The 14,894-nt window shown below is 35.8% G+C and overlaps 1 protein-coding gene across 2 annotated transcripts; it reads right to left on the minus strand.

Moving 5' to 3' along the window:
* Nucleotides 1–296: 296 nt before the first annotated feature.
* On the minus strand, nt 297–14,618 carry LOC131988417 (protein TUNAR-like). Of its 2 annotated transcripts, none has more exons than XM_059353525.1 (2): nt 14,360–14,618; nt 297–2,380 (listed from the first exon to the last, which is right to left on the minus strand). In XM_059353525.1, the coding sequence occupies exons 1-2, from the start codon at nt 14,429–14,431 to the stop codon at nt 2,195–2,197; spliced, it is 258 nt and encodes an 85-aa protein (XP_059209508.1). In that variant the 5' UTR covers nt 14,432–14,618; the 3' UTR covers nt 297–2,194. The 2 variants fall into 2 exon arrangements, with proteins under 2 accessions (XP_059209508.1, XP_059209509.1); XM_059353526.1 differs by lacking the exon at nt 14,360–14,618 and adding an exon at nt 13,242–13,369.
* Nucleotides 14,619–14,894: the final 276 nt, after the last annotated feature.

Genomic DNA, 14,894 nt, shown 5'->3' on the forward strand with positions numbered 1-14,894 from the left:
CGAAACCATGGAAACGGCAAATAGCCACCTTCTCCAGACCTTTGACTGACTGGTGGCTCCTTTTGGATGATTGGATGAGGATTGGTTGAATGGTAGATTACTACTAATAAGCAATAATTCTGAGGTTATTGAGGGAAAACTCTTAGTTAATGGCTTACTGGTTGTATAATAAGGCCATGCAGAATAAGGCATTAATAACTACTTAATTATGACTAATTAAAAGCCAATAAGTTACTTATTTGCATGCTAATAAGCAACTAATTAATGTTGAATATGTGTACCCTAATATAAAGTGTTACCAATAAGTTTTGCTCAAAAATGTTATTGATAAGTATAGGAACATCATTTTTAAGAGACCAGGCTGAAATGAGAGAGAACTCAGAAGAAAAGTGAATTTCAGTTCAAACTGTCACATGATTCAATCTGTACAATCTGAAACATGCTGGCCCATAATCTGATAAATGCAGAAATAATCTCTGACACACTTTCTGCTCATGTTTTAACCCTCAAGTATAAAAATGTTGTCTTATTTCCAGTCCTGGGTCAAATCAAATTTAGCTCATGTTTGAAGCTTCTCAGATGAAGTGTAAGATATTGAGGACAAATGACACAGTGCCAGTTCAGTCAATCAAAGAGGAAAATACCAAGTTTCTCTTCAAATTCCTGTGATCCTGTAAATTCACAGTATTGTGGTAAAACTCTGCAGCTGTCTTACACAACACAAAAGGATAAAATGAAGAAAAGTTGGCCCAGGTTTGGAAATTGGAATTGAAATGTGGAATTTTAAGAAAAAACTTTTGCATGTTGTTTCAGACAAAAGTAGGGCACTTTTATAAAATGACCCAATAAATGATCTTTCATTGATTTTTAAAAACAATATCACATTGAATTATAAGTATATATACAGTAAGTGAAACCTCTCACAAAGTAGTAATAACCTGATAATTTTATACATCATGGAAATAACCATTTCCTCATGTTTTAAGGCATACAGTCATTATGCACAAGTCTAAGTTTTGAATCAGTGATGCACAAACTGAGAGCGATGGCTGGAAAATGCAGACTATCCTAAATTCTATGTACACTTACATAACGGGTGAACAGGTTATGATCATGCCCCATGTGTCTGCATGTCAGTGTGCATGTTGATATATTCCTGCAGGCTGAAACTTATAAAGTAGCTGCATCTGACTGAAGCCAACCAGGAAAACAACTTTTCTCTCCTGAGCAGCTGCTCCTCAGCTTCCAGAGCTGAGCCTTTTGACAAAAGTTCAAATCCTGTTCTCACAAATGGATGCATCTTATCTCAGCGTTGATGACCCTGAAGTGATGCATTAAAAACTTGAATAATAAATGATAATCAAGCCACTTTGTTCTAAACTGTCTGATCTCCCGCCACTTTATGTCAAGCGCAATGTCAAGTGCATCCATTCCAGCACTTTAAATTGACTTAATGCCATTTAAAGACACCATTTGTTTAAGTAAATGCATGTTGAACAACTTAGTATTATATAATGTAACCCCATTTTCAGCTCATATAGTTGATAGTGAAATAAAACGCCATCCAAAGTCCATTTTTTTACAGAAAACAGTGAGAAATACAGTATAAAAACAAATATTAAATCAAACTGCATCACAGTTTTCTTTAATACGTCTGTTTGAATCTTAGTAAAACATGAGATAAATCCATTTATATGAGAGAATCTTTGAGAAAAAACATAATAAATAGCAATGCAGATACCTGTGTTGACCTGTTCTGTACATCTTCGTCTATCATCCCATTGAAGTAAATCAGATATAACTTCTCCAGTTAATAAGAACATCTGAAAAATATTTTTCCAAAAGTGTCCGCGCTCTTTCTGCTGCAGTCTTTCATGTCCGCGTGTTGGGAAAAGCTGCATCTTGCGAGCGTCTCTCGTCAGCCTCATGCATTTATGTACAAGTCAAACGTCTCCAGGTATTCTCAGTCTATCTACCTGCAAAAGGGACAGGAAGGAGCCAGTCTCCCATAGTCTTAACTGTTTGAAGTGTTGGAGGATGGATGCCATATGGCGATCACATAGTCTTAGATCCAGTTCACCGCTGGGAACGTTCGGCCTCTTCCTGGCTCCGCCCCTTTTCTCCGAGTCACTCAGCATGCCGTGGCTGCAACAGCTCAGATCCGCCGATGAAGAAGCACAGGCGAGTCGGGGAGCTACAAGGTGGTGTAGATGTAGACGAAGATGATGACTACCAAGTTGAGAATGGTCCCAATGATGCCCAACATGGCCAGGATGCTCTCCTCCTTACTTTCCTTGTCTTGGATTCCCTTTTCCTCATCACTGTAGAGAGTGTTTACCATTTTCCCTGGAAAAGTCTGCAGTTTTCGTCTCAGACTAATCTGGAGCGAGCAGATAAGAGAGAAAAGAGAAACACAGTCCACACGTTAGTTACTGCAACTGGTTAATTTGTCCTTTTTTGAAGATGGTCTTTGCACAGTGTATGGTGGACAGCGATAAAGGCAATAAAACACAAAGAAGTGTTATGTGTTGGTGAGGCGATAAAATAATTAAAAAGTAATTAACAAAGTGGTGTTTTTTCTTTCTTGATCACAATGCTAATATGTGTTTTAAGAAACACTGTGAACGTTAAAGGGATTATGTTAAACAGACGCGTAAAAATACCACAGTTTTTAGTGGCATTATTATCTGAGATAGCCACATATGGACTGTTTTATCCATAAATGCAGGAAAATATGTAGGAAACTGTCCCGGCCTGGAAAACACATTTACAGATTTAAGAGCCAGTGCTCGGGGTGAAAAAGCACCAGCTGGACTGTGTGATGCTTGAAGTTCAGAGGAAGCTTTTTACTGTTTACTGACAAAAAAAAGGCTCAAAAAGTAAGTTAATGTGTTGTAATTCCACATCATACTTTATTAAATATCCTGATTTGTATGTGAAGTTCCATTAGTTTTAAAAGAATCACATCACATTGGGGCTGGGCAATATGGACCAAAAGTCATATCCCGATATATTTAGGCTGAATATCAATATACGATATATATCCTGATATTTTTATTAAAAAAGTGAGAGCAAATGTTCAGTCAACATAGGGCTGGGTGATATATCGATATAAAAAATATATTGTTTTAAAAAAAAATGTGATATGTAATTAGACCATATCACATATATCGATATAATTCAATTTTTCTCATTCTTTATATATAAATGCTGCCCTTACTAGGGTTTGTCATATTTAGTTATTTTGTAATGTTCATTTTTTTTTTCTCATATAAATATATTTATTTCGGAAATTTTTTTGGTCTATTTTATTTCATAGGCTATTTTTATTTAAAATATTGTTTCATTTAAAGATTGTAGATTAAAGAAGTAGCGGGTTTGGGTTTTTAGAAAAGCGCTATGTAAATACAATGTATTATTATTATTATTTAAATGTGCACTTCAGGGAGCTTTGATTTTTTTTTTAAAGGTACTCCTGTTGTTGCAGTATTTACGTTCACTTAAATAAACGGTTTCAATAAAACTACTTGTGACATGTCATATTTGACTGACTGAACATGTGCTCCCACTTTGTGATAAAAATATCAGGATATATATCGTATATCAATATTAAGTCTAAATATATCAGGATATGACTTTCGGTCCGTATCGCCCAGCCCTATTACAACAGGAGTAGGAGTTTTTTTTTAATCAAAGCTCCATAAAGTGCACATTTAAATAATAATAATAATAATAATAATACATTGCATTTATATAGCGCTTTTCTAACTACTCAAATACGCTACTTCTTTAATCTACAATCTTTAGATAAAGAAATATCTTAAATAAAAACAGCCTAGAAATAAAATAGGCCAGTCTTTTTCTGAAATAAATATATTTATATGAGAAAAGAATAACAAACATTACAAAAGCACTAAATATGACAAACCCTAGTAAGCGCAGCATTTATATAAAGACAGAAAAAAAATGTAGCTATATCGATATGTGTGATATGGTCTAATTCCATATCACATTTAAAAACATATCAATATATTTTTTATATTGATTTATCGCCCAGCCCTACATCACATCATTCACAGCCACATGTTTGTCTGAGAATGTACGTTGACCTTTGGGGACCTCAGACTGTAAATACGTGTTCTGCTGCTCTCCATAAAACAATATTTTATTTAAGGACACGGGGAAGATTTTTCCATCAAAAGTAAATGACTCTTCTCCATTTCTTCAATAAAACATAGTCATCCCCTGAGTTTAAATGTGGGGAAAAAAAGGAAGTCAGTGAACACACGAGATTTAAAATGTGGCGTCGAACAGCTCAAACTGTTTCATTAATTTGGAATGAAGAATCAAGCTACCGGATGATTTAAATCAATTTGCCTTTACAGGGTTAAACAGATCCATCACTTTATGTAGAATTGGTTTGAAATGCATTCATAGGCCTCACAATGAACATACGTCAGCTTTAATCTGGTCTTGATGCATCCTGGATCTATTTTTACCACCACTGTGTGTCTGGACTGTGAAAGCTTTGTGCCAATCCTTAAAAATCTAAACAAGAGGATTATTTCCAACATCTATGGGGAAATATTTGAAGGTCTCCTCCGGGAAATTTTAAGAGTAGAATGCTTCATTTTTTTAACCAATTTGTCTAATTTTCTCTGGATCACATTATGGCAGAAATGTCATCGTACTTCCTAATTTAACTTAGGGCTGGGCGATATATCGATATAAAAAATATATCGATATATTTTTTAATGTGATATGGAATTAGACCATATCGCATATATTGATTTTTTTTTTAATGCCCTTACTAGGGTTTGTCATATTTAGTTCTTTTGTAATGTTTGTTATTCTTTTCTCATGTAAATATATTTATTTCAGAAAAAGATTGGCCTGTTTTATTTCATAGGCTTTTTTTAATTTAAGATATTTTTTTATTTAAATGTGCACTTTATGGAGCTCTGATTTTTTTTTTTTAAAGGTACTCTTTTTTTTTTAAAGGTACTCCTGTTGTTATACAGTATTTATGTTCACTTAAATAAACGGTTTTAATAAAACTACTTGTGACATGTCATATTTGACTTTGACTGAACATTTGCTCTCACTTTTCACAGGATATATATCGTATATCGATATTCAGCCGGAATATATCGGGATATGACTTTTGGTCCATATCGCCCAGCCCTAATTTCACCATTAATAGTTTCTCCATATTCTTTCTGTTTTTTGGCAGATTGTTACCAGTGCTTCTGAGGTTGCACGCTGCCACCATCTGCTTTACCGGAGGCCTTATCACATCATCAGTCCAACAGTTTGCTGAAATAATAGTCGTCTGCTCTCATGATGTTATTGGGGGCACATGTTCTAATTATAGAGTGTCCCTGCATCACCCCAATACCTTCACCTGAAAGTAAAATTTTTGGTCCATTTTTTTTTTACTAATAATGAGAGATTATATCTGTCATATCTCACTTATACCAGGGGTCGGCAACCTTTACTAACAAAAGAGCCATTATTGTAAAAAAAAAAAAAAAAAAGAGATTAAAATGTCAGAATGGAGCCACAAACCTTATTTTCTGCCTTACAGTGAAGATAAAACAGTGTAAACTAGCCTACCAACATTACTAATAGGTTATTATGAGCATTTCTTAATATGATTTTGTCAGAATGCAGCAACTCAAACTCTAAATTTTGCCAACTTCGTCTAGTTTTAAGGCGCAGGGCCGTAAACTTTCGCCCAGCCAACATGTAGTTGACAACAATTCTTTTAATGTCGTATATAAGCGACACATTTTTACAACTGAATACAAGGTGCTTTGGGCCTACACTAATGATAAATTAACATTAAAATGTAAAGAAATAACCATTTAATTTCATATATTTATGTTGCCTACCCCTGACTTATACTATACTGTATATATCTCTGCATATATTTCAATATATTTATTCATTGAAGTTCTTAATACTACATGCAACAACTTAACCTCAATTTAACCTATTTAACATGCCTAAATATATTTTCTCAATGTGCAATATCTGAATATCTTATATTTTAAATGGCTATAAATGAGAGAAAAAAGTGTCATAAGAGCTGAAAATTTTTATTTTTTTAAACCGCAAAACAGATTGATAAAAGTGACTTTTTTTTTAGCTCTTATGACTTTAATTTTATTCCCACACTAGTGACCTGAATTTCCATTCCAATAACTAGAAATATAAAGTTTACACAGAGCAGAGAGGAGAGGACAGGAGAGGCTGAGCAGAGAGTATACAGTTATTTTCAACAGCCCTAATGTGTCTGTATCTTGAGCTGCTGTGACAACTAAATTCCCCACTGTGGGATAAATAAAGTCACATTTCATCTCTTATCTTATCTATGAAAAACAATCAAGTGGTTGAAGAATTCAGACAGGTAGTATACTAGCCTCAATTTCTTTCCCTCTAACAATTACAAAGAAATGTGTTTTCTCTTCTTCTACCACACTGACGTTTATTTAACTAAAAATCTTGCAAGGTGCTGTTCAACTCCTGTGACACAAATAACACACAGTAACCTCTAATATGAAGCCAAGTACACCATACTTCATTTATTTTTCAGGTATGATGAATATGTTATAAAGTATGACGTAAGAATGGACTTTTACATGTTCTGCCACATAAACCTTTTTTCATTCCTGCTCAATCTTGTTGAGGTAAAATATGACATGAAGTTCTGGTTGTAACAGAATGAATGCACTGCAAAAAAGGTGTGTCTAAAAACAAGATAAACACACTAAATCTGAGGAAAATTATCTTGCTGCATGGACAGATAATTTAACTTGATAACATTTCTTAAATTAAGATTATTAACCCTTAATAGGACTCATTGAAATTCTTGCAAATTCCAAATTTCAACCCTAGAGAATACTGGAGGATATTACATACAGCCAGAATGTGTAAAAAAACAAAACATATGGACCTGGGGGAGGGGGGTCATATTTTGAGAAAAAAAGTTTATGAGATTAAGGTGTCAAATCTACGAGAAAAAATGTACAGATTTATGAGATTTAAAGTAGTGAATTTGCGGGAAATTTTTTGTTTTTTTCCCCACTTTTGTCTCGTAAATCTGAGACTTTTTTCGAGCAGATTTGCCACTTTAAAACTCTTAAATCTGCAAAAAATGTTCTTGTATATTTGGCACTTTAATCTAGTAAATTAACAAACAGAGAGTCATGGGGACCCCATTTTGATATCCACTGAAGTTACCAAATATAGTTCTTCGCCCAATAAAGGGTTAAATCTAGAAATCTAGAAATGAATGCTTAAAATAAGAAATAACTCTTAAAACAAGATAGATTATCTAACTAAATCTAAAGGGTTTTTTGGTAACGCTTTATATTAAGGTCCTTGTAATAACCATTAATTAACAAGTAATAAGGCCCTTGTAAGTCCTTAAAAGATGCTTATTAACATTATTGTGTGTTTATAAGCTTATATAAGTGTTAATAATGGCATTACAAACACCCATGACCCACCCATTATGCCTTTATTAATCTTATTTTGTTTGCTTATTGATATTAAAATATACTTTATTGCTCATCTATTATAAATTAACTACAAGTTTAAGTATAAGTATGCTTTTTGCAACTACCGGATCGAAAGGGAGAACAATGCCTTATTACTTGTTAATTAATGGTTATTAAGGACCTTATTATAAAGCGTTTCCGTTTTTTTTTTTATCTTGGTAAGAAACAAATAGTTTGCAGTGCACTTTGCTCGGGCCAGTTCATCGCTGCCTAATTTCGCTTTAATTTATCTTCTTTTAAGAGTTAATTTCTTATTTTAAGCGTTCAACATGCTTATTTCTAGATTTAATAATCTTAATTTAAGAAATCTTGTCAAGTGAAATTATCTGTCCATGCAGCAAGATAATTTCCCTCAGATTTAGTGTGTTTACCTTGTTTTTAGACCTTTTTTTGCAGTGTGCAGCTGATGATAACAGTGCACTTTTAAAAACAGACACTCCTCCTGATTGACGTGCTGGACATCAGAGGAACAGCCTTGGCAGCTCTCTGAGGCCGCTGAGTGGAAAAAGACAGCAAACATTCCTGCACCAGACTCTATTCATCTGTGGTACTTCTTCAACTGTGATCCGACACAGATCCCAAGTTCTGAGCGTGTCGGCGTGCATGTGTGTGTTTCCAGCAGTGTGTGGATGTGTGTGTATTGATCGGTGTAGCCCGGGGTGGAGTATTAGAAACTAGCTGTGTGTTTTCAACCCGCAGGCGCAGCAGCTTGTGCAAGTTGGCATCCAGACACCTCTCAGGAGAAAAGCGCTCCTTTTGCGGGTCAATGGATTTTATATGCCAACTAGCAACAGAAAGGCATGTAAGCTAATGCAGACTAAAAATAAACCTTTTAACGGGGAACTGTTCCTCTTGGTGAAAAGCTTTGATGCAAGATTAACAACATATTTTTGGACTTCCAGCAAGAGTTTTCAAAAAGATGTGCTACCTGGGTACAAACTGTGCCTTTTAGGCTGTTGCAATGTTCTCTTAAAAAGTACATCAAACTTGCAATAACAATAAATAAGTAATAAAAAAATCATGATATACTGTCGGGGAGGGGGATTTTCAAAGGAGGCTTTTGGTCTTTGACCTTAAGATATGTGAATGAAAATGGGTTCTGAATAAGCAATTCTTGCAGAAATCTCCAAAATGTCAACAACAAAAAAATATAACAAACCACAGCACAAATTATTCTACAGTGTTCTTCAAGGTCTCAGTGTCTTAATGTGGTGTTTTTGAGGAATTTTGGAAACAAAAAGCACGTCACAAGCCGTCATATACTCATATCATAGTGATCTCAACCCGTAGAACTCTAAACTTTCAACATTTGGATGGGCTCCTGACGAAACACCATGTTTATTACAGATTTATGACTAAAAAAACTTGACAAGCTGCATCTCAAATGAATCTTCAGGTTCCCAGCTTTCATATGATGTACAAAAATTTCATGAGGCATCTATTGTTGACCTGCTATTTCCCCTTAAAAATCCCATGTCTCCCACAAAAGTGGGTCTTTGTGGGTCTCTCAGGATCAAAGTGGATGTGAGTATTGGAGATAGGTAATTACATTTTATTCCTACGTATTTGTGGCCACATACATACTTCATGGCACCCCTGGGCAACGTAGGGCTGGGCGATATGGACCAAAAGTCATATCCTTATCCATATATTTAGGCTGAATATCGATATACGATATATATGATATTTTTTATTGCAAAGTGAGAGCAAATGTTCAGTCAAAGTCAAATATGACATGTAACAAGTAGTTTTATTAAAACTACAACAGGAGTACCTTTAAAAAAAAAAAAAAAAAAAAAAAATCAAAGCTCCATAAAGTGCACATTTAAATAAAAAAATATCTTAAATAAAAATAGCCTATGGAATAAAATAGGCCAATCTTTTTCTGAAATAAATATAAAAAGAATAACGAACATTACAAAAGAACTAAATATGACAAACCCTAGTAAGGGGAGCATTTATATGTAAAGAAAGAAAAAAATTGAACTATATCGATATATGCGATATGGTCTAATTCCATATCACATTTAAAAATATATCAATATATCTTTTATATCGATATATCGCCCAGCCCTACCCAGTAAAAAAAAGTCTGGACCTTCCAGTGAAGACAGGCACATGTCCTTTTTAAAGATATGTATGTAGGTATAGTATATGCAATGACAGTTAGCTCTTAAAGTTATGTACTTACTTGATTCCTATGGTCTATGTCTAGTACCATCAGGTCGAATGCACTTATTGTAAGTCGCTTTGGACAAAAGCGTCTGCTAAATGACATGTAATGTAATGTAATGTAATATATGCATGTATTATTTTCGAAGTTTATTAAGAAAAAAAACACTTAAATGAATATTTTGGTTGTTTTCTTGGTACAAGAAGGCCTGTTACAGAAGCAAAATAGCCAAAGATCTCAGTGATTCTGTCTAATATTTTCTTATCTTGACACTTTACAGGAACCAAGACCACGCTGCTGAAATGACAAGCCAAATGATATTCACCATTTAGTTACCTTGGCTTCTTTATTGCTTTTTTGTTTACACATCTGAAGAGGAATCATCCATCAGTAAATGATGTTGTTCACTCACATGATCACAAACTTTTTTCCCAACAAACACGCCTCCATAAACATTTCTTTTTTTTTCCTGGCAACTCATCTAACTTTGTTTACAGTAATTAACCTTTGCAAAGCCCACATTATTAAAGCTCATTTGCAGGCTGTCCTTTGCAATAATTGAAATGTATGTAACCTTTTGAAGGAGCTCTGCCAAAGTAGAGATTTTTAATGTCAGCAGTGCAGCTTTATTCCTCCTTTTCTTTGTCTTGCTGATTGTGTTCTTGGACAGTTTGGCAGAGGGAAAAAGGTCTTGGCAGACAAGGGAAATGAAACTGACTGAGCGGATTACAATAAGATAAAGACAGTCATTCTAATAAGTTCAACACGAGGCCACTGCTGCATTTGAAATGTTACATTTTACAAGTCAAACAAAGGAATGTTAGAAAATTCAAGGGTAACACTTTACAATAACCTAAGTAATGTTTATAGATGCTTTATAAACCAATTATTAACCATTTACAAAGTGCTATACATTTTTAATCTTTAAATGTTTTCAACCAATTTTAAAGGTATGTGAATCATTTCAAAATCATAAACATACTTAATATGGTGTAAAAATGTTATAATCAGTGTAACTAAAACTACTAATAAACAATTAATTATAATTTAATTGTTTGCTAATGGTAAATTAACTATTAACTTACATTAATATACCATCTATTTGCCATTTATAAATGATTTAGTTAGTTAAAGATTAATACATTATGTATTTACCATTCTAAATGGCCTATATACGGTTTATAAATGATGATTAAACATTAATAAACTACCTGTTTACCATTTATAATTGATGGTTATTGTAAAGTGTTACCAATTCAAGACAATTACAGAAGGACCACCATCAAAAAATGGCTTTTGTGTCCATGTATTACCTATATACGTTTATATAAAAGGCCTTTAATGCTGTTGCCTTTTGTTCAGGCTGTTTATATAAGCTGAGGAGCATGAAACTGATTGCCCTCACTGAAAGGCGAACATCCCACACGGTGACTCTGAATGATAGCAGTGTCCAATCATGGGCATGCATTGTGCTCTTGACGCACATAAAAACGCCATCAGGTTGTGTTTCTGTGTTAAAGTGCGCCCTCCTCTGATCTGTAACAATGGGCTCTGATTGTCTCTCCTGGGGAGAACTATAAACAGGGCTTCCCTCAACATGAATGGAGATCTTTGTGTGGCGCGCTGGATGTGCCCTCATGCATGAAGACGCCTGCTCGCTGCTGATACAAACAAGCGCTCAGCAAAAAAAAAACAAGGGGGAAAATGTGCCTGAGGATGTTGATGAATGAAGGAGGATGGATGATGTGCAGGTACAGTCCTCAAGTCCTGTTCTTCAGTATTTCCATTTTAGGTTCTGTATGCTTCTGCTCCACTACAATTACCTGAAAGCTATTGTTACAAGTTAGATTTTGCATATAACAACAGTGACGAGCATATAAAATATATTGTTCTTTATGAAGTGTGTCGTTAGTTCCAACAAACAGACTTTTCCCCTCTCAACTTTTCAAATAAACTAGAGGAAAAAGTCAGAAAATTGTGTTTTTTTCCCCCTCTTTCCTCTACTATTAATAATTTCTCATTAGGTTGGCAACCACTGGACTAAACCACCTAAATACGTATGATTTGTTAAAAAAAAAAAGCTCCACCTTGACCAGCAACAACAGTAAATGGCTATTTACCCATTAATGTGTATCATATTGTGTATGGTTTTTATTGTATTTTAATAACTGTACAGCACTTTGGTCAACTGAGGTTGTTTTTAAATGTGATCTATAAATAAACTTTGACTTGACTTGACTAATGCATCAGTATTAATGATCCAATAGCTTCATATATAATAATATATAATATAATATATAAATATATTACAGTAAGCATTCTACTGCAGAATAATTGCTCTTATCTTTTTTCGATTGTGAAGAGTAGTATATGTTGTCCAATAACCACCAAAATTTTTGTACAAAACATAATGTTTAAAATGATGCTTGTGGTGATTTTGAAACGGTGTTAGCTATTTATTTTTATTTATTCTATTTTCTCAGTTTTTTAATCCTAGAATGAGTTAACAACGTAATGCATTACATGCATATTGTATCATCATGTTGTACATGCTTTAATAAAGTTATTAGCCTTTTGTGTAGCTTTGTGTCATCATATATATCAATGCACGATCCAAAAAGGTCTATTTTCGTAGCACCTAAAAAATTCCCAATATTGGTTCCCATATTTGTAATCGTGCACTTTTCCTGCCATTCACCTGATAAGACATCCATACTTTTACTTCTCCTTGTAACAGAGTATGTTTACATTAATCTACTGGTCCTTTTAATTAAGTCGGGGCTCTGAACACTCTTCCCTCCCCTGAGCAGGAGGAGGGAGATGTTGCTCTAAGTGTTTGTGAAGGAGGGTCCAGGCTCTGCCAAAACCTGGGTGCTGAGAAAACAGCTTCACCAGCGAGTACAGCTGTGCGTCACACAGCAAACCTCCTGGACGCCTTCCAGCGCCTCCTCATCCCACGTCTCCAGCGTTCAACAGAGAGCGTTCGGTTTCAAGTGGCAGCCAGAGCTGGCAACCTTCGATGAGCCACAATCATTAAGCACCCATAATGACTCCCTGTGTCTGTGTAACACTCAGGACAAGCTGACAGACACTCATATAGCGTGGCATATGAAATAAAAGGATTATTAATCCAGTCCAGATACAGTAAACTGTCTCCACCTCTTATTGATTAGTCATTTGACTGTGTGCTGCTCTAAGCCAGGATTTAGTTATCTCAGTATTGATTCCTGTTGTCACTCAGGAGCTCGTTTCAAATGCTTAACTTTTCCCTCTGCGAGCAGGTCAAGTCGCTTCAAATTCAAATATGACACACGTAGCATCAACAATTCCTCATTCGAAATGGAAAAAAAAAATCTCCTTGAGAGTTTCTCCCTCACACCTGGCTCTTCACTTGTACAGCAACAGCCAGAAGCGCATTCGTATAAGAAAAAAGGAGCAGACAGACAGACAGACAGACAGACAGACAGACAGACGGAGAGGGAGAAAAGGGGGCGATGCCATACCTGGGACAACAAATCCGGCCACTCCTGCTACACTTAACAGAAGCTAACATCCTCAGATCAGATCAGTGAAGAGTAAAACCTTTTGCCACTTGAATAATCCTGAGCATGTCAAACGACTCCAGATGCTAACAAAGTCTGACAGGCAGTAGTCGCTTTTGGCATTGTTATAAAATGGAATTAAAGCAAACAGCTCCCTCACAAGTGTGTGTGTGTTCAACACACACACACACACACACACACATACAGGTTGACGCCCATCACATCACATCACACACTGACACAGACACACATACCTCTCATGTCGTAAGAAGAAAAAAAAGCACATATCGAGAGAAATCAACCAAGAAGAGGAAGAGAAGAACATCTCACAGTTTGTAGTGAAATCAGATCAGAAGCTGCCAATAGTGAGTGTGACCCATTTTTCCATAACCTGTTCTCATTGTTCTGTGAGTGACAGGAAAGTGACAGATCTATTTTGGACGGGACAAGAAGTGCATTCTCAGAGAACATCTCTTTTTTTTTTTGATTGATCGAAAAACATCCTGCTAAAGACTCCACAGAAAAGTTAAGTAGGACGTGCAATTTAAATTCGCCAAAAAGAAAAAACCTGTGCATCATTTCAATATGAGGAGAGTTTGGTTGGTAGGTGTTTTGCAGGAAAAACACTTGACAAAACAACTGGTTGCGTCACAAACGAGACACTTTTAATTAAAGACTGTCTGCTGTTACGTAAGAAGCGTTTAAACTTGTTAGTAACATGCATGAGGAGCAGCTCCCACAGGGCCATGTGGACCAACACAGCTAATAGTGTCTCTCATAGTAAAGCAGAAAAGATTTTTAAAAAAAGCATGATTGAGGTTTGATTGCAAAGCAACAATCAGGGTGTCTCTGCCACCTTAATCAATGATTCATACAAAGACAACTGAGCCTTGGAAATATCCCACATTTATAAAGAATATATCAGGATGCATAATAGATTCACAGCGACTCGCTGTCATGACGTTTAAAAACGGTGAAAGATTAATTGGGGATTTGTTGACAGTTGTTTACAGCTGTCTGCACATGACAATGAGTTTCTTATAATATAAAGCTGTGGGAGGACAGGTTTAAAGACTTACCTTGCAAAGCATCAGGAATAACATAGCATTGGACATGCTGGAGGGGGACGCCTTTCCGTAGTGCACAGACATCCCTGGCAACTAAGGTGAAAGTCGACCCCTCTCATCCTTCGTCCGTGGAGGGGCCGGGGATCCAGAGAGGGCAGGCTGGTCCAATTTTGGGGCTCTGGTTGGATGTGGTACCCTGCAGCGCTCCAGCGTCTCCTCCCCGAATTTCATCTCACTAGTGGCCAAGTTCTCTCTGCCGTCACTTTCTCCTCCTCAGCCTTGTGAGAGCTGAAACTGTGCTGCCCACCTCCTCTCGGCTCCGTCTGTTTTGTTATCCTCCCCACCTCTGCTTCTCTCTTCTTCTTCTTCTCCTCCTCCTCTTCTTCTCCTTCTTCTTCTTCTCCTTGTCTGTGTGGAAGGATGATGTCAAGTTGAAGAATGGAGTCAGTTGACGGGCAGATGGGGGTGGGAGGGTAACAAAGCTGTTTCATGTGAATATTTTCATCCTCCTTTTGTCTTTTATTCCGCAAAGCTTTCAAAAAAAAAA

The sequence above is a fragment of the Centropristis striata genome, chromosome 16 (assembly GCF_030273125.1).
Source record: "Centropristis striata isolate RG_2023a ecotype Rhode Island chromosome 16, C.striata_1.0, whole genome shotgun sequence".
Taxonomy (NCBI): domain Eukaryota; kingdom Metazoa; phylum Chordata; class Actinopteri; order Perciformes; family Serranidae; genus Centropristis; species Centropristis striata.

Coding starts and splice junctions, on each gene's coding strand:
- LOC131988417 (XM_059353525.1), bottom strand. CDS start 14,431: ATGTCTGTGCACTACGGAAAGGCGTCCCCCTCCAGCATGTCCAATGCT. Junction 2,381..14,359: donor TATTCCTGATGCTTTGCAAG/GTAAGTCTTTAA, acceptor TGCTCGCTCCAG/ATTAGTCTGAGACGAAAACT.